Source organism: Anguilla anguilla, chromosome 17 (genome assembly GCF_013347855.1).
Source record: "Anguilla anguilla isolate fAngAng1 chromosome 17, fAngAng1.pri, whole genome shotgun sequence".
Classification (NCBI taxonomy): Eukaryota; Metazoa; Chordata; class Actinopteri; order Anguilliformes; family Anguillidae; genus Anguilla; species Anguilla anguilla.
Window position 1 is genome coordinate 2203849 of NC_049217.1, and position 20843 is coordinate 2224691.

The 20843-nt window shown below is 45.9% G+C and overlaps 1 protein-coding gene across 1 annotated transcript in view; it reads right to left on the reverse strand.

Annotated features, from left to right (window-relative positions):
- Positions 1–279: 279 nt before the first annotated feature.
- Positions 280–20843, reverse strand: part of LOC118216012 (zinc finger protein 385C-like) — an 82354-nt gene continuing 61790 nt past the window's right edge. Inside the window, exons 4-9 of the mRNA XM_035397009.1 lie at positions 20021–20219; positions 10556–10876; positions 10093–10280; positions 4080–4178; positions 3345–3434; positions 280–511 (exon numbers count right to left, since the gene is read on the reverse strand). Of these exons, the coding sequence (XP_035252900.1) occupies positions 281–511; positions 3345–3434; positions 4080–4178; positions 10093–10280; positions 10556–10876; positions 20021–20219 (1128 nt within the window). The 3' untranslated portion in view covers position 280. The remainder of the gene's footprint in view (positions 512–3344; positions 3435–4079; positions 4179–10092; positions 10281–10555; positions 10877–20020; positions 20220–20843) is intronic.

Consider the following 20843-nt stretch of genomic DNA (forward strand, 5'->3'; position numbering starts at 1 on the left):
GGAAATGGGCACTGGTTTGAGAAGAAAGTGCACGGTGGATCCAGCTTCACACCGGGGATCCTGTGCAGTGCGGACCCATCTGACCAAGGGGCAGGTCTGCCTGCGATATTCCCCACTCCCTGGTCCCAGTGCGCTCTCTGGTGTGGGCTGGGGGGTTGGGTTAGCAGGGGGTGTGGGCTGGGGGGTTGGGTTAGTAGGGGGTGTGGGCTAGGGGGTTGGGTTAGTAGGGGGTGTGGGCTGGGGGGTTTGGTTAGTAGGAGGTTTGGGCTGGGGGGTTGAGTTAGTAGGGGGAGAGGATGAGGGGGGTGTGTGGGGCCCTCATGGGGCCTGAGGGGGGCCGGAAGGTGGCAGGGCCCAGCAGTGGGGCCTGGATAAAGGTGGCGGTGCCCGGGGGGTGACACAGGGTGAGGGGGCCGGTCGCCATGGTGCAGAGGGTGGCTGCTCTCAGCGGGCGGGGCAGGAAAGCTGACGCTAGGCACCTGCTCAGCTGCTTCTGCAGGGCCAGTCTGGCCTGAAAGAGAAGAAGGCCCACTTCCTATAGCATTCATATTCATAGGGCCATTTCCTACAGCATTCAAATTCATAGGCCTGCCTCCTATAGCATTCATATTCATAGCCTCACTTCCTGTAGCATTCAAATTCATAGGCCCGCTTCCTATAGCATTCATATTCATAGGCCCGCCTCCTATAGCATTCATATTCATAGGCCCACTTCCTATAGCATTCATATTCATAGGCCCACTTCCTATAGCATTCATATTCATAGGGCCGCCTCCTATAGCATTCATATTCATAGGCCTGCTTCCTATAGCATTCATATTCATAGACCTGCCTCCTATAGCATTCATATTCATAGGCCTGCTTCCTATAGCATTCATATTCATAGGCCCACTTCCTATAGCATTCATATTCATAGGGCCGCCTCCTATAGCATTCATATTCATAGGCCCACCTCCTGTAGCATTCATATTTACCTTATAATGACTAGGCTAACATCACAGATATGTTGTACGCATCACGCCAGTACAAGCTCCCACCCACATCCGCACATGTGTACATTAGAACATACCTCTTTATTAATAAGAATAAAAGGCCCGCTTTTCTTTAAAGAATGACCCACTCCATGCACCTGTCCCACTCTCTCTACACATGCGCTGTAACTCAGTCAATTGAACATACGCTTCTTGTTGAATTTTTTTTTAATGATTCAAAACTTTATAACGATTAGTGCCTTTAAAATTCCACAGTATTATGCTCAGTTGGGTTGCCCTATATGTAACGTAAGGAACTTTTGGCACAGTCAATGGCACGGTGTAGGGGCGCACTGGGCATGGCTCCTGAATGTTGGTATTTTTGTGGCTAGAGGCATACTGCCAATGTCTGTGGTCTATTACTGTCAACCTCATATTCATTATGTATTGTTATAGCTAATAGATGTATACTGTCGCTGTAATAATGCATTTGTTTCACAAAGTAATGTCTAAAATTGCAAACTAACCTTGTATTGTAGCAAGTGCTTAATCAGTTCACATTAACCTATACCTAATAATATTGCCTGCAACTGTTGTCCATAATTTTAAAAAGTAAATCCAACATTTTGAGGATGTGGTAGGATATTATAATGAAACAAAATCCACACATACTGAAAAAGCAGATACAAAAACTAGTTTATTTGTATATTTAAATTACCAAATAGGCAACCGCTAATAAAAGATTTCACCTAGTAAAATTGATATGCATTGCATTGATTGATGTGCAAAGCATTGCCTACCATTAATAGTTTTGTAGCCTAAAGTGAATAGTCTACATGTTTCCATGTGATGAAACGAGCAACGCTTTCATTCCTAAGTTACTTCAAACTAATAAATGATTCTTGTTTTAACATTTGTTTGCAGCTATATTTGAGAGTAAATACTCTGAAATAAGCCTCCGTTCCATATAGGTCTATGATTAGAGAGATTAATAGAGTTCACTCCCAAAAAGGTGATGCATTTCATAATCTTTGATGACAAGTAGATCAAGCAGAGAAGTGCCTATTACATTGCCCACTGGCACTGAAACATTAGATTAGATACAGTATTGTAACTGTCTCTGTCCCAGTAGTTACGTTACACCATCAATAACTAATTAGCTAACATGTACAATAAGAGTGAATGCCAGCCCAGCATGGTACAATGTGATGCCAATTCAAGCAAAATATTACAGATTGTCCAAAATAGCTAGCTAGCTAGAGCAGACGTCAATCTAATTGAGTTAGTAGTTTTGAATGATTGCATGTTTCTTGGGAAAATGTCCCCATGGGGATAATGAAGTATTCTTATGTACTGTATGTATGTATGCATGTACAGTATCTTTAAAAAATATATATATATATATATATATATATATAAAGAACTCGTATATTTTGTAAAATTAACATGGTAGTCAAGTATCATATCAAACATATCGTTTCTAGTGTGTAAGTATTTATCAGTTGCTTAAACAATCATTTAAAAAATGTCTTCTTCCACAAGGCAATTTTTGATATTTGACACTTCGATGTCGCACTTAAAGTTTGAATGATCACATTCTCTTCAGATGGTCAGATGAAAAAACACCAGACCAAGTTATTTGAAATAATTTAGGAAACATTGGGTAGCATTGCTTTGGAATAGAGCTTGTTTAATTTGTGTGAGCTAAGATACAGTAGCCAATATTGTTTCTTGTTACTTGGCCTAATTTTGAAAATAATACTTTTAACGGAAGGACTAGATTCCACAGGCTTGAATTAATAACTTAAGGACAGTGCTTTTAATGTATGAGTAACTTTAATGTATGAGTAACTTGGCATTTCTGTACATTCAAAATGTGTTTCTCTTCAGATATTTTTCTTCAGACCAAAAATGTATGAATTTCAAAAAATCTAAAATATGTGCCTGCTGTATATGTTCGTATGGCAGATTTTCTACATAGAAAGATGGGCTGCATCCTCTAAATAAAGCCTATACTCTGACGATTTGTTAAAATGAGCTCACTTTGTGGGTCTTTGTGAGGCTCCTTAAGGAAGTTATGTTGTGGAATCCTTCCCAGACAGGCTTGAAACAGCCTGGTTCCCCAGCAGCTGCGTAAACAAAGCCTCTGTGGATTCCACTGATTATGTGTCTGAACACTTTTTATGCTCTACATGATAAATAAGCCAGTAATGGTTATTTTTATACCGTCTGAAAGAGGACAATGGCCAAACCTGCCACGCTCTCCCTGTGGTTGGTGATGTTGATGACTGGTTTTTGCTTTGCGTATGAGAAGGCAGACAGAGGAGCTGCACACCTGTCCTTTTGTGACTGCTACCTCCCCCTGACACTCACCTGAGAGGAGAGACAGGTGAGGCTGCAGCTGTTGAACACCTTCTTCATGGCAGAGATAGTTCCCCCTGCGTGCCCGTTCCATCTCACACTCTGCAGAGACACAGAGACAGGGGGACACAAGAGATGGGGGGACAGAGAGACGGGGACACAGAGAAAGGGGGACACATGAGATGGGGGACAGAGAGACAGAGGGACACAGAGAAAGGGGGACACATGAGATGGGGGACAGAGAGACAGAGGGACACAGAGAAAGGGGGACACATGAGATGGGGGACAGAGAGACAGAGGGACACAGAGAAATTATACCAGCAAGCAGCTGAGCTGACTCGGGCTGTGTGTCAGTACTAAGTAACTAGACTCACCTGTATGCAACTGAGCTTGGCTGTGTATCAGTACTAAGTGACTAAACTCACTGGTAAACAGCTGTGCTGACTCTGGCTATGTGCCAGTACTAAGTGACTAGACTCACTGGTAAGTAGCTGCGCTGGCTGTGTGCCAGTAGTAAGTGAGTAGACTCATCAGTAAGCGACTGAGCTTGGCTGTGTGCCGGTACTAAGTCACTAGAGTCACTGGTAAACAGCTGTGCTGACTCTGGCTGTGTGTCAGTACTAAGTGAATAGACTCGCCGGTAAGCAGCTGAGCTTGGCTGTGTGTCAGTACTAAGTGACAAGACTCACCAGTAAGCAGCTGAGCTTGGCTGTGTGTCAGTACTAAGTGAATAGTGAATAGACTTACCGGTAAGACGGTGCTCTGCTGACTCTTGCTGTGAGGGCTGAATTTGGGCTTAGGGGGCTTGCCTGCTAGCCGGTCCTTGTGCCTCCTGCTGTTCATGTGCTGCAACAACAACAACAACAGAGAACCATCATCATCATCTTCATTATCATTGTCACATAATTATCACATCATCATATCGTCATAATTCTCATTGTCAGTGTCACACCATCATTACATTACATTACATTACAGGCATTTGGCAGACGCTCTTATCCAGAGCGACGTACAACAAAGTGTATAACCATAACCAGGAACAAGTATGACGAAACCCCTAGAGAGAAGTACCGGTCCAAGTACAGGGAAGAACCGCATAGTTCAACTTGGACCCTGGTGGTTAAACTGATTAACACTAACAACGAGAACGGCAACAACGCAATCTATGGAAAAATAAAAATAAATAAAAATACAAGTAGTCGTTAAGACTGGCGCATCAACTAAGTCACCTATTAAACAGCTGCCTAGTTACACCCCTAAGTTTAGTCATTTACAGGGGGGGAAGGGAGGGATGGGGAGAGGTGCAGCCTGAAGAGGTGGGTCTTCAGTCGTCGTTTGAAATTGTTCACAGTCTCAGCTGTTCTGACCTCCACAGGGAGGTCATTCCACCATCGTGGGGCCAGAACAGACAGGAGACGTGTTCTGGAAGTGCAGGTGCGAAGAGGGGGAGGTGCTAGGCGTCCTGAGGTAGCAGAACGGAGGGATCTGGCTGGCATGTAGGGTTTGAAAATCTTGTGAAGGTATGCTGGGGCTGATCCCTTGACTGCCTGGTATGCTAGAACCAATGTTTTGAATTTGATGCGAGCTATAACAGGCAGCCAGTGGAGGGTAGTGAGCAGGGGAGTTACGTGGGAGTGTCTGGGGAGGTTGAAGACCAGACGAGCCGCAGCATTCTGGATGAGCTGCAGGGGTCTGGTGGCAGATGCCGGTAGTCCAGCCAGAAGAGAGTTGCAGTAGTCCAGGCGGGATAGAACCATTGCTTGGACCAGGAGCTGGGTTGAGTAGGTGGTGAGAAAGGGGCGGATTCTGCGGATGTTATATAGGAAAAATCTGCATGCCCGGGTTACTGCTGCAATGTTGTTGGAGAGGGACAGCCTGTTGTCCATCATCACTCCGAGATTCTTGGCGCAGGGTGATGATGTCACTACGGTGTCCCCTAAGGAAATGGAAAAGTCGAGGAGGGGAGAGGATAGAGCAGGAATAAAGATTAGCTCCGTCTTTCCCGGGTTGAGCTTCAGGTGGTGATTGTCCATCCAGCTCTGTATGTCCCTCAGGCAAGCGGAGATGCGGGCAGGGACCTGTGTGTCCGATGGGGAGAAGGAGAGAAAGAGTTGCGTGTCGTCGGCATAGGAATGATAGGACAGGCCATGGGCAGATATTACAGGGCCAAGGGATCTGGTGTACATGGAGAAGAGAAGGGGACCAAGGACTGAGCCCTGGGGAACTCCGGTAGTGAGGGGACGGGGTGGTGATACCTTACCCGCCCAGGCAACCTGGAAGGAGCGGTCAGAGAGGTAGGACTCAATCCAGTCAAGGACTGTGCCGCGGATCCCTGATGCTGCCAGGGAGGACAGGAGGGTAGAGTGGTCCACAGTGTCAAATGCAGCGGAGAGGTCTAGAAGAATCAGGACAGAGGAGAGGGAGGCTGCTCGTGCGGCATGGAGTGACTCACTGACCGAGAGGAGTGCAGTCTCAGTCGAGTGGCCAGGCCTGAAGCCAGACTGGTGGGGATCAAGCAGGTTGTTCTCAGAGAAGAAAGCAGAGAGCTGGTTAGATGCAGCACGTTCGAGTGTTTTGGATAGGAAAGGGAGGAGAGATACCGGGCGGTAGTTCTGAATGACTGAAGGATCTAGTGTGGGTTTCTTCAGCAGCGGGGTGATGTGGGCCTTCTTGAAGGATGAGGGGAAACATCCAGAAGATAGGGATGAGTTCACGAGGGAGGCGACAAAAGGGAGGATGTCTGGTGTGATTGTTTGAAGGAGAGATGAGGGGATAGGGTCGAGGGCGCAGGTGGTAGGGCGGTGGGTGAGCAGAAGCTGGGAGACTTCAGTGTCTGAGAGGAGAGAAAATGTGGAGAAACAGGGGGCGGAGGACGCAGAGGGGGCGGAGGACGCAGAGGGGGCGGAGGACGCAGAGGGGGCAAAGGAGCTGCGGATGTCTGCAATCTTTTCGTCAAAGAATGCTGCAAAGTCATCTGCAGTGAAGGAAGACTGGGGTGGGGGAGGTGGCACGCTGAGGAGAGAAGAGAAAATAGAGAAAAGTTGACGAGGGTTAGAAATGGAGTTATGAATTTTGGTTTGGTAGAATTTTGCCTTAGCGGCAGTGACAGAAGAAGAGAACTCTTTCAGGAGAGCCTGATAGGCTGAGAGGTCAGATGGGTCCCTGGATTTGGCCCACTTCCTCTCAGCAGCGCGGAGGGTGGCCCTGGAGGTGCGCAGGATGTCAGACATCCATGGACTGGGAGGGGATGAACGTGCTGGCCTAGGGACGAAGGGGCATAGGGAGTCGAGTGCTGAGGAGAGAGATGATGTCAGGGTGGAGGATGCAGAGTTAGTGGGGAGCTTGGAAAATGATTGAAGAGTGGGGAGGGAAGCAGTCACTCTGTGAGCAAGAGAAGAGGGTGATAGGGAGCGGAGGTTACGGCTGACAGTGACAGTGGGGATGGGAGGGGGGGAGGGAGGGTGTGGAGAGAGGGGGAGGGAGAAGGAGATGAAATGATGGTCAGACGTATGCAGGGGGGTAACCGTAAGATTGGAGCTGGAGCAGGTCCTCAGGAAGATCAGGTCTAGGAGGTTGCCTGCCTTGTGGGTTGGAGGAGAGTGTTGTAGGGAGAGGTCAAAGGAGTGAAGTAGTGGTAGAAAGGCAACAGACTGGGAGGCTTCTAGGTGGATGTTAAAATCTCCAAGGAGGATCAGCGGGGTGCCGTCCTCAGGGAAGGAGCTGAGCAGGGTGTCTAGCTCATCCAGGAAGCTTCCCAGGGGCCCCGGGGGGCGATAAATAACAATAATATAAAGGTTAGCAGGGTAGGTGATAGAGACAGAATGAAATTCAAAAGTGGATATGGACAGGTCAGGGAGGGGGAGAACAGAGAATTTCCAGGTGGGGGAGATCAGTAGACCAGTACCACCACCACGGCCAGATCGCCGGGGGGTGTGGGAGAAGGAGTAGGAGGATGAGAGGGCAGCAGGAGTGGCAGAGTTGTCTGGTGTGATCCAGGTCTCTGTGAGGGCAAGGAACTGCAGGGATTGGAGGGAGGCATAGGCGGAAATGAAGTCTGCCTTGCGCGTAGCAGACTGGCAGTTCCATAGTCCCCCTGTGACCGTGAAGTTCTCACAGGGGGTCAGCGGGGGGTAGCAGAGGTTAGAGGGGTTCCGTTGTCGAGGGGGGCCACGTCGCTGGAAGCGCCTTCTGAGGGGGAGAGCACAGACTGGAATGGGGAACTGGCTCATAAACTAGGAGGGAGCGACGCAAGCGTCGCTCCGAGTGTACCTAATTAGCAGCTGAAAAGCTGAGTCGAATAACGCACTGATTACAGAGGTTAACAGTTTGTGATAGTGCAATAATCGCAATCTATCAATTCTAAGAATCAAACAACCCAAAACCAAAGACACCTAACGCAACCCGAAAACAAAGACCAGTTTCCACACAGGGAAAAGTTTAAAATCTAACGCGGTATGTAATTAGTATCATCATCCTCATAATCACATAATCATGACCACCTCATTATCCACGAAAAACCAATGAGAATACAAACCCATAAAAAATGTGTATGTATCATTACAGTAGTAATATGGTAAGATACATATGGCAATGTAGGGAATAACATAGAATTGAATTCATACTTGATATTTAATTCTGTTATTATAAAAGGCATACTGTTATGTTTATTATATGTGACTTCAATATATATTAATATATTTAAGTCACTGTCCACTCAAAGGGTGTCTTAATGTTCTGATCAAGAGTGTTAATAGGATGTTCTCTCTCTGACTTGAATTCCTCCAAGCCTTCTCCTGCAGCAGGTTATACCTCAATTATTAGTGAAAATCCTGAGGATAACAGGAGAATCAGAGACCACCCAGCAGGCCTCTGGGAAGTATGACTGACAGTCTGCGTCAAGCTGACCTTAACCTTGTCTTCTCTCTTTCCATGGGGCTCCGCCCCTTACCTCGCCCTGAGTTCAGAGAATGCTCCAGCCTGTTTCCTCGGCCTGAATCCCCAGGATCGCTCCAGTCCTGTCCTTCGCTCTATGGTCATGGACTGGTTTAGCCCTGTTCCTCCCCTGCCCATGCCTTGATGCTGTCTGGAGCTATAGATCCATCATCCGGATCCTCTAAACTGCATTATTCTGAACTACACCATTTGGTCTTCTATTATTCCAGTTAGCTTTCACCTCAGCTGTAACCTGCTTAACCCATTTTATTTGTTGTCTGCTACTTTACACCAAGCTGGCCAGTGGAGGAGGGGCTCCCCCTCTATAGCCGGGTTCCTCTTGAGATTTCTTCCCATTGGGAAGTTTTTTCTCGCTGCCGTTTGAGGGTTTTCTCCCCACTGGGATTTTTTACCTCATGTACTTGCTATTTGGGGGTTCAGGCCTGGTGTTTGCTGTGTTTGCTCTTTTTGCTATGTTTCTTACCTTGCTACTCTGTAAAGCGTCTTTTTTTAAGATAAAATAATTACCTAATGGTTTTTCCTTTTGGGCATAAACATATTTGCATATAGAATGAGACCAAGCCATCCAACTCATGGCTTATTAAGGATTTTGGTTATTATTTGTGCTACCTTAAACACTCTATAATGCCAAAGCCAAAAATCTTTTCAAACTACTGGAAAAATATATGTTTATGAAATTGGCATATTTTTATGTTTTCCTAATTGCAATGTTGTATCACAGTGTTGTGACTGTGCCATGTTTAATGCCCCTAGTGTAGTGTATTTTTCTAATGCTCGTTTTTGAATGTATGAATGCAAAAAAATAAATGCATAATACATACAAGAACATGAACAATCTGTCAACTGAATGGCTCGGTCTTTCATTGACTGTGACATATCCCAGCTTTTTGAATGTTCAACAAAACTTGCATTGGGTGAGTGAACATTCCATTTTTAATGATACAGCTTAGTTACATAAGTACTGATTATGAAGTGTAAAAATTATAATATAAGGACCCCATTATTAAAAGCTATTGAAATTGCTAAGTTTAAAGTGGATGCGCAGGGGTCCTGTTACTGCCAAACGGCTTTGGCTGAATAAATGTCGGCTTGGTTAGTACTTGAATGGGAGACCTGGGAAAACAAAGTCGCTGCTGGAAGTGGCATTAATAGGCCAGTGGGGGCGCACTACTCTCTAAAATCCAATGCAGCAGAACAATCATGGGGTCCCTGTGCTGTAGTCAAGTGTCTCAGATGAGATATTAAATCAAGGTCCTGACTCAAAGTGTTAAATAAAGGCTTCCTGATGTCCTGACAGCTTTCATCCCTTCACTGTGAAGTGCTTTGTGGCTAAGGCCTAATTCATAGTAATTCTGTGACCCAGGCATTAGCACAACAGTGGTGCAGTGTAAATAAATAATAAATGAACTGTGGGTGTGGTGTGGGTTTGGTCTCTTTAGAAACAGTGCATCAGTGCCAGAGCTAACATGTGATTTCCAATCACCTGTTAGAATGTGAGAAAGGGGGATATGTCCAATCACCTGTTAGAATGTGAGAAAGAGGGATATGTCCAATCACCTGTTAGAATGTGAGGGAAGGACACGCCCCCTCACCTGTTTGAATGTGAGAAAGGGGGATATGTCCAATCACCTGTTTGAGTGTGAGGGAAGGACACGCCCCCTCACCTGTTTGAATGTGAGAAAGGGGGATATGTCCAATCACCTGTTTGAGTGTGAGGGAAGGACACGCCCCCTCACCTGTTTGAATGTGAGAAAGAGGGATATGTCCAATCACCTGTTTGAGTGTGAGAAAACGACACACCCCTCACCTGTTGGAGCTGTGTTTCTGAGTTGACATGGATCTCACACATGGGGCAGTGGTAGGCCTTGCTGACCACGCCCACACTACCCTTGACCCTGAGCCGCTTGGTCCTGCAGGCAGAACGAGACGACCCCGCCATGCTCCTCCTCCGCGGCAACACACTCTGACCCCCCAGCATGAGCTTGTGCTTAGATCCTGGGAGGGAGACAGAGGGAGAGGGAGAGGGAGAGAAAAAGAGAGAGGGAGAGAGAGGGAGAAGGAAAGAGGAAGAGAGGGAGTGAGGGAGAAAGAGAAAGCAAGAGGAAGTGAGGGAGAGGGTTACTGAAGCTATTATCATTAGTTGCAGAGTCAGTTTAAACTGTGATGGGGCTGCATGGAGCTGCAGAGTCAGTTTAAACTGCGATGGGGCTGCATGGAGCTGCAGAGTCAGTTTAAACTGCGATGGGGCTGCATTGGGTTCCCCTGCATACCGCTGTGGTGGGCCGCAAGCTGAGACGAGGAGTTGACAGTGACTTTGCAGACAGGACAGTGGAGGTGCTGCTTGTTTATTGGGGGGTCCCCATCCCTCTCGGTCTGAAGCTGGGGCCCCTGGCACTGGGGGGACTCCTGGCAGGGGGGGGTTTCTGCAGTGCTGCTCTCCGACATGCTCTCTGACAGCCCAGAGGACGGGGACGGCTGGGGGGAGCTCAGACCAGCCAGGTCCAGGGAGGAGGCCTCTGACACGGGGGTCAGCACCACCAAGCTCCCTGGGGAGTCCTCCAGCTTTAACACACCCGGCTCTGACAAGAGACCTGCAGGGACAGAGTGCGCCATCACTCAACACAGTGCGCCATCACTCAACACAGTGCACCATCACTAAACACAGTGCACCATCACTCAGCACAGTGCGCCATCACTCAACACAGTGCGCCATCACTCAACACAATGCGCCATCACTCAGCACAGTGCACCATCACTCAACACAGTGCGCCATCACTCAACACAGTGCGCCATCACTAAACACAGTGCGTCATCACTCAACACAATGCGCCATCACTCAACACAGAGCTCCATCACTCAACACAGTGCGCCATCACTCAACACAATGCGCCATCACTCAACACAGTGCGCCATCACTCAACACAGAGCGCCATCACTCAACACAGTGCGCCATCACTCAACACAATGCGCCATCACTCAACACAGAGCACCATCACTCAACGCAGTGCGCCATCACTCAACACAGTGCGTCATCACTTAACACAGTGCACCATCACTCAGCACATTGTTCAGACACACTCACAGTGTTTCATCACTCAACACAGTATGCAATCACTCAACACAGTGTTCAGGCACACTCATACAGTGCTCCATCACTCAACACAGTGCACCATCACTCAACACAGTGCTTCATCACTCAACACAGTGTGCTATTACTCAACACAGTGTGCTATTACTCAACACAGTCCTCAGACACACTCACACAGTGCGCCATCACTCAACACAATTCTCAAACAGTCTCACACAATGCTCCTCACTCAACACAGTGTTCAGACACAATCACACAGTGTGCCATCACTCAACACAGTGCGCCATCACTAAACACAGTGCGCCATCACTCAGCACAGTGCACCATCACTCAACACAGTGCGCCATCACTCAACACAGAGCGCCATCACTCAACACAGAGTGCCATCACTCAAGACAGAGCGCCATCACTCAACACAGTGCGCCATCACTCAACACAATGCGCCATCACTCAACACAGAGCGCCATCACTCAACACAGAGCGCCATCACTCAACACAGTGCGCCATCACTCAACACAGAGCGCCATCACTCAACACAGTGCGCCATCACTCAACACAATGCGCCATCAGTCAACACAGTGCACCATCACTCAGCACATTGTTCAGACACACTCACAGTGTTTCATCACTCAACACAGTGCACCATCACTCAGCACATTGTTCAGACACACTCACAGTGTTTCATCACTCAACACAGTATGCAATCACTCAACACAGTGTTCAGGCACACTCATACAGTGCTCCATCACTCAACACAGTGCACCATCACTCAACACAGTGCTTCATCACTCAACACAGTGTGCTATTACTCAACACAGTCCTCAGACACACTCACACAGTGCGCCATCACTCAACACAGTGTTCAGCACACTCACACAGTGCGCCATCACTCAACACAATTCTCAGACAGTCTCACACAATGCTCCTCACTCAACACAGTGTTCAGACACAATCACACAGTGTGCCATCACTCAACACAGTGTTCAGCACACTCACACAGTGCGCCATCACTCAACACAGTGTTCAGCACACTCACACAGTGCGCCATCACTCAACACAATTCTCAGACAGTCTCACACAATGCTCCTCACTCAACACAGTGTTCAGACACACTCACACAGTGTGCTATCACTCAACACGGTGTTCAGAAGCACTGACACAGTGTGCCATCACTCAACACAGTGATCAGATACACTCACACAGTGCGCCATCACTCAACACAGTGCGGCATCACCCACCACAGTGCGGCATCACTCAACACAGTGTTCAGAAGCACTGACACAGTGCACCATCACTTAACACAGTGTTAAGACACACTCGCACAGTGCACCACCACTCAACACAGTGCGCCATCACTCAACATGGTGTTCAGAAGCACTGACACAGTGCGCTATCACTCAACACAATGCTCCATCACTCAACACAATGCTCCATCACTCAACACAGTGCGCTATCACTCATCACAGTGTTCAGACACTCTCACACAATGCTCCATCACTCAAGTGTTCAGACACACACAATGCTCCATCACTCAACACAGTGCGCCATCACTCAACACAGAGCGCCATCACTCAACACAGAGCGCCATCACTCAACACAGTGCGCCATCACTCAACACAGAGCGCCATCACTCAACACAGTGCGCCATCACTCAACACAATGCGCCATCAGTCAACACAGTGCACCATCACTCAGCACATTGTTCAGACACACTCACAGTGTTTCATCACTCAACACAGTGCACCATCACTCAGCACATTGTTCAGACACACTCACAGTGTTTCATCACTCAACACAGTATGCAATCACTCAACACAGTGTTCAGGCACACTCATACAGTGCTCCATCACTCAACACAGTGCACCATCACTCAACACAGTGCTTCATCACTCAACACAGTGTGCTATTACTCAACACAGTCCTCAGACACACTCACACAGTGCGCCATCACTCAACACAGTGTTCAGCACACTCACACAGTGCGCCATCACTCAACACAATTCTCAGACAGTCTCACACAATGCTCCTCACTCAACACAGTGTTCAGACACAATCACACAGTGTGCCATCACTCAACACAGTGTTCAGCACACTCACACAGTGCGCTATCACTCAACACGGTGTTCAGAAGCACTGACACAGTGTGCCATCACTCAACACAGTGTTCAGCACACTCACACAGTGCGCCATCACTCAACACAATTCTCAGACAGTCTCACACAATGCTCCTCACTCAACACAGTGTTCAGACACACTCACACAGTGTGCTATCACTCAACACGGTGTTCAGAAGCACTGACACAGTGTGCCATCACTCAACACAGTGATCAGATACACTCACACAGTGCGCCATCACTCAACACAGTGCGGCATCACCCACCACAGTGCGGCATCACTCAACACAGTGTTCAGAAGCACTGACACAGTGCACCATCACTTAACACAGTGTTAAGACACACTCGCACAGTGCACCACCACTCAACACAGTGCGCCATCACTCAACATGGTGTTCAGAAGCACTGACACAGTGCGCTATCACTCAACACAATGCTCCATCACTCAACACAATGCTCCATCACTCAACACAGTGCGCTATCACTCATCACAGTGTTCAGACACTCTCACACAATGCTCCATCACTCAAGTGTTCAGACACACACAATGCTCCATCACTCAACACAGTGTTCAGACACACTCACACAATACTCAATCGCTCAACATAGTGTTCAGAAGCACTCACACAATCCTTAATTACTCAACACAGCATTCAGTAACAGTTATATCAGTGAACCAAGACTGGAATATTTCCATGTGATTGTAAATATCTAATGCATATCAATAACTCTGATAATATGTGCATGATTAAACAAATATATTTAGAAATGGCTGTTTTTCTCAATGGTTTACACAATAAAACTGGTGCTATGACTGTAATGAGCAAAACTTTTAAGTTCACATGAAAAACAAAAAATGATATCCTTAAAACACATATGGCTTGTAAGCACATATGGCTTGTTTTCACAAAGATTTCTGCTTCATTTAACACTTTCCCAAAAACACCTCAGACAATTCTCCTCTTTAGGCACAATTTTCACAATGTAAATCTGTTGTGTTCACATGGAAAACATTGCCATTAAAAATGATAAACTGCTATTATCAATTGAACACGCCCACTCAAGGTTACAGGTTGAACACTAGTTGCTTTCATTATTCAATCAGCTGTTGGAGCTTGACCTCTCCTGTGTTGGAGAGCAATGGCTGATGCTGTTGCCAGAGGTAGAGGAGGGAGAGTGAGGGAGGAAGAGCACAATGAGGAGGAGGAAGAGGAGGAAGAACAAGGAGGACAAATATCACAGATGAGATTCGGGTGGACGGACCTTAAGGGAAGCTGGGCAGTGTTCAGTAGAATCTCAGCCACGTCACCATTGCCTCTATCACACAGACATTTAGAAATGAGAATAGGTAAGTCTGCTCAATTGATATTTACTGTAACAGATCAATACTCAGTGATTTATACTACTACGTAAAAAATTGAAGTTGTGTTTATATGTTCCCAATACTGTATTTATTAATTTGGCAGAGTTGAAAGATGACCATATGCTGGTGGTAGACAATGACTATTCACAGCAGAACAGGAAACTGCCATCTTCGAAATGGTCTGGACAAATAAAGCAATTTGAGTGTGAGGGACCCAGAGTTTCAGTATTGAGGACAATATCATGTTTCCAGGCATTGACAATGTGGGTCTGTCAACAATTGCCTACTTACTAAAAAAAACCCCATTGGGACAAAGCAGGACTTCTGGGTGCCTTCTGAGAGGAATTCAGAAAGGGTGAAAGAACTGCGCTAGCAGTATATACAGGTATGTAGGCTACTGTACTGTAATTCCCATGGTTTGAACTGTAGTTCTCACAAACAAATAATAGCAATGGTACTGTAAGAACCTGCCAGGTCACAGATCATGCAAGGCTTATTGGAACAGTAGTTTGTGCAGTTACTTGAGCGTTTGATCCACTAAAGTTATACCAACAGCAGTCTTTTTGTCATTGTTCTTCACTGTCTTGAGTGATTGAGATCTCTTTCTGAAACTGCTATTTTCTTTTTCAGAGAGTATTTGAAATGGAAGGCAGCCCTATTCCACATCAATATATTTTAATTGGTGAAGCCAGGTTCAATTTAACCAAGCAGCAGAGACGAAGGATTATTATAGGCCCAATTTGCCCGTTGTCCCTGGCCAGCGTGGGAGAAATGTAACTCTCTGTGCTGATATCAGCATCCAGGAGTCCTCCATCGCCTTGCCTATTTTTGTCCATACAGTCTTGCACATTTCCCTTTTCCAATTTCCGCAATCTTCCAATCCCACTTAATCCCAGAACCAGAGTAGCTCACACACATGGTCATATCTAATCCAGAGGACTAGATTAACCAGAGTAGCTCACACACATGGCCATATCTAATCCAGAGGACTAGATTAACCAGAGTAGCTCACGCACATGGTCATATCTAATCCCAGGACTAGATGAGCCAGAGTAGCTCACACACATGGTCATATCTAATCCAGAGGACTAGATTAACCAGAGTAGCTCACACACATGGCCATATCTAATCCAGAGGACTAGATTAACCAGAGTAGCTCACACACATGGCCATATCTAATCCAGAGGACTAGATTAACCAGAGTAGCTCACACACATGGCCATATCTAATCCAGAGGACTAGATGAACCAGAGTAGCTCACACACATGGCCATATCTAATCCAGAGGACTAGATTAACCAGAGCAGCTCACACACATGGTCATATCTAATCCAGAGGACTAGATTAACCAGAGTAGCTCACACACATGGTCATATCTAATCCAGAGGACTAGATGAACCAGAGTAGCTCACAAAGCAGCAGACATTTCGCCTGCTCACATTTTATATTGTGAACTCCCTATATGTAATTTGGAGAAAATAAATTTACAAAATCTATCTCATTGTTCCTTTTTACATTTGAGCTGGCTGGTATATTCAAACAATGAGATCCTGTCTGTAAATTGACAGTACAAAAATAAAAAAGCAAAAGCACACTGATGCATAAAGAAATTCATAATAGTGCCTTTATTTATAATTTACCAGTATGTAATTGGTATTCATAAGGTTCATTTGGTGACTTGTGTTTACAATAAGCAAAATGTCATTTTCGGGGAGTACACATGATTTTGAACACACATTTAATTTTGACAGATATTTTAAAAGTTTTGCAGAAACAGTTCTGGTTTTGTGTATATATTTTTCAGAAATTAGTTTCAGGAAATGTGTGTAAACAATCTAAAAGAAAATAAAACCATTTCATCACATTGCCTTGTAAATGTAAATACAGTATTTTTGGAATGAGATTTTATCCACGCTCATTGAGTTTTTACCTTCTCAATGAGCGTAATGTATAATCATTGATTAATTTAGTCATTTTCGACATATTACCACCTGGACTCCATATAATCATATAGTTGAAAGAGGAAGCAACAATTTCGCATTGATCTCAAACAGATCAATCCAAGAGCCTTCCAATAACCAATAAACCTTTATCAAGTTAAGTATTCTGCTTCAGATTGCATATCGAATGCCTTAAAACAGTTTATTTTTGCTTTTCGCACAACAGTCAGTTATAAAATATCTGGAGCACAGGACAACATCATTTTATAAAAGTGCGCAGCCATCCATCAACTTTGCTGTAGTTCCCAAGCACAGTAAAATTAACACACTGACAGCAATCCACAGCTGATTAATCAACGCAGCTCCCCGACACACCTTCCCAAAGGAATCCCAGCCTGAGAAGCACAACACACCTTCCCAAAGGAATTCCAGCCTGAGAAGCACTGACACACCTTCCCAAAGGAATCCCAGCCTGAGAAGCACTGACACACCTTCCCAAAGGAATCCCAGCCTGAGAAGCACTGACACACCTTCCCAAAGGAATCCCAGCCTGAGAAGCACTGACACACCTTCCCAAAGGAATCCCAGCCTGAGAAGCACTGACAAACCTTCCCAAAGGAATCCCAGCCTGAGAAGCACCGACACTCCTTCCCAAAGGAATCCCAGACTGAGAAGTATCTGGACACCCCACAAACCGTGCATTTCATTTGCTTTAAAAAAAACAAGAATGACAGGTCAACCTTTTTGTCTCAACATCTACAGAATCAGTCAACTGATTTTTCCTTAGAACAAAATCATTACATTAGATAAGTCTCCTTTATTCAAAGTGGAGGAGAATGGAGGCAGACAAGACCAAAGATTCCTGGGAATGCTGAGATGGTGGCAGACAGGACCAAATATTCCTGTTGGTTACTCTGTAAGACAGTTCTGGCCTCCAGTGAATAGACAGGTTTTAGCTCTAGTATCTCTCATGAATAGAAATATCTCAGTAATTAAATGTGATAAAGAGAACCCTTTGGATCACAATACATTTTTTTGCATAATAGAAGCTGTCATTTAAAAAAGTCCTTTCTGGTGTAGGAAGATTTTTGTCACAACAAAATTTCTATATTTATTAAGAAATAGCAGCCTTACAGGGAAAGAAATAATGATAAATTGAAGATATTCTCGATCTCAACAGTTCAAAAGAATACTCAATGACTGATTAAATTATGTTCTTATTCATTCATCTTCGCTTCCAAATGAGTCATTCAGTCCCTTCCATGAGGCTGCCGGTGAATACCTAACCTTATGTCTGTAAAAGGCTGTTTCTGCTGCAGATGTGCGAGGAGCACAGCTCCGCCACGGCATTGATATTGGGATCAATGTCTCATTTTAAGCCATTTGTTTCAGCATGAAACAGCTTTTCATCAAAGGCCTGAAGCGGTTCAATTACGCTAACGAGTTTTAGCCCCCCAGGTAACCAGGATCAATGGGACAACATCACAGAGGAGCACCAAAGGATGCTTTTTTGTTTTAATATACTAGGGGGGGGGCACTTTGGGGGAAATGTCTTTGGTGGTACAGAGATTCCCATGTATCTGAGCAGTCATGATCCCAGCCTGGTAGTAATCGGCTCACAGTGGACAGTTCTCTGAGTAACATTAACTGCCCATTAACTCCACACTGGCTGTGACAATTACACAGGTGACTCATCAACTGCCACATAATCCTATCACATCCTAACACACGCTCCATTCTTCAGCTTGCCCAGCCAGAAATAGTGCACTCTCCATAGATCACCTCAATTCTTGTACTAACCCAGCCGTATCGCCCAAGAAGATGAGGGGATTATGGGTTACTGAAAGCAGCCCGTGAAGCTGGCCCACTGATTGGCTCCTGGTGCAGGGTTAATGACATGCACAGGTAATAGGCTGCTAAGTCAGCCATTACTCTATTAGAGAGCGCCATTTTGACTTCTTGTGGATGGACCGTTCTGACGCATTTCAATTTCACACAATCTTACAATTGAGTTTATTAAGAATCGGTCCCGGTTGCAAAATTAGCTTGAATCGGTAAAATTATTCACGGCAAAAAGCCAGCCAGTGCCTATGTACTCTCGCTTTCTCCTCTCACTGTTCATTGTCATTTTCTCTCCATTTCCCTCCTTTTGTATCGTTACAGTCCCTTTCACATACTTTTGACAAAAGAATATGAAATGGGATTTTATGGAAAAAGTTATTTTTTGACTCGATAACAGGCTTGAGGGCTCCAGCGGGGTGCAGATGGCCTAATTTTCATCCTGTTCTTAACCTCTCCAGTGCTTTTGGCAGCTTGCACATTAATGCTGCATTTCAGATCTCACAGAGAAAGGGCAGAGCACAATGGATTTAATTCCCTCTGCATGCTTATCGCCATCATTTATATAACTGTTATTGTTACTTATTCCTTTATTAACCTTTTTAAAAAAAAAAAGAAAAGAAAACTGGGGAAAATGCTTTCTGCGCTGTTCTGGTCAGGATTTGAACCCTCAGTTCATGAACTCAAAGATGCAATTATAACATCCATATATCCGTACCACCTACACTGCACTTCATATAAATGAGTAAAGGAACACAAAGAAAGGGTTAGAAATCCACACTTTGCTGAATACATAAATAAAATCCATGCTGTGCTATTTAGCTTAATCATGCCTTTCTTCACCCCATATTTTCTCATTTTCCTTCATTCCTTCCTGTGAGGCAGCTAATCTGCTGTTGCTCCTGCCACTGAGACACACAAAGGGAGAGAAGAGGAGAGACGAAGAGGAGAGATGCTCCAGAGACAGATGAGGGGAGAGAAGAGGAGAGAGAAAGAGGAGAGATGCTCCAGAGACAGACGGGGAGAGTGGAGAGGAGAGATGAAGAGGAGGGACACTCCTGTGGATGTGCCCCTGAGCTCATACCCAGGAGAACACCTCCCTCATCTGCACCTGATAAGAGGATGTGGAGAGAGAGATGACCAGATGAACAATAAGACTGAGCAGACAGGGAAAGATCACAAATAATGCACAGCTGGAAAAAAAGAGTTGCCACAGGGATGAGAGGAACAGAAAGAGGCAGAAGATGAGAGGGGAAGAGGTAAGGGAGTGTGATTGGTGGGATCATGTTCAGAGTTCACTGGTTGAAGAACAGGGCAGTCAGAATGAAGAAAAGTGCCCAGGGCTGTCTGCTCCATCCCTCTATCCCTCCATCCCTCTGTGGGATTACTCACGCATTCTTTCCATCACAGCGGCGTCCATTAGAGCAGGGGGCACCTCCAAGGCGCTTGTCGTCTCCCTGTCCGTCTCCCTCTCCTTTCCTCCGCTGGCCCCGCCCCTTTCTCCCAGGTGTTGTCGCCGAGTCTTGTGCGCCTGCACGGCCTTCAGCTTGCGAGTGTGTTTGTGGCCTTGATAGTGCGCTTCTGCCTGCTTCTGCAAGAGAGCCAGAGAGAGGAGCAACCGTATGAACACAGTGTATGTGCTTACGCATCCATACTTGTGCCCTGATAGTGAGCACAGAGTACGTGCTTAAGCATCCATACTTGTGCCCTCATAGTGAGCTTCTGTAAGAGAGCCAGAGAGAGGAACAAGGGTATGATCACAGTGTACATGCTTACGCATCCATACTTGTGCCCTTATAGTGAGCACAGAGTATGTGCTTACGTATCCATACTTGTGCCCTCATAGTGAGCTTCTGTAAGAGAGCCAGAGAGAGGAACAAGGGTATGATCACAGTGTACATGCTTACGCATCCATACTTGTGCCCTTATAGTGAGCACAGAGTACGTGCTTAAGCATCCATACTTGTGCCCTTACAGTAAGCACTGAGTATGTGGTTATGCATCCATACTTGTGCCCTCATAGTGAGCACAGAGTACGTGCTTACACATCCATACTTGTGCCCTGATAATACGCTTCTGCCTGCTTCTGCAAGAAAGCCAGAGAGAGGAACAAGCATATGATCACAGTGTGCGTGCTTACGCACGCGCACACACACAAGCAAACATATGCATGCACACACACATGCGCGCACAAACGTAAACACAGGCCCGCACT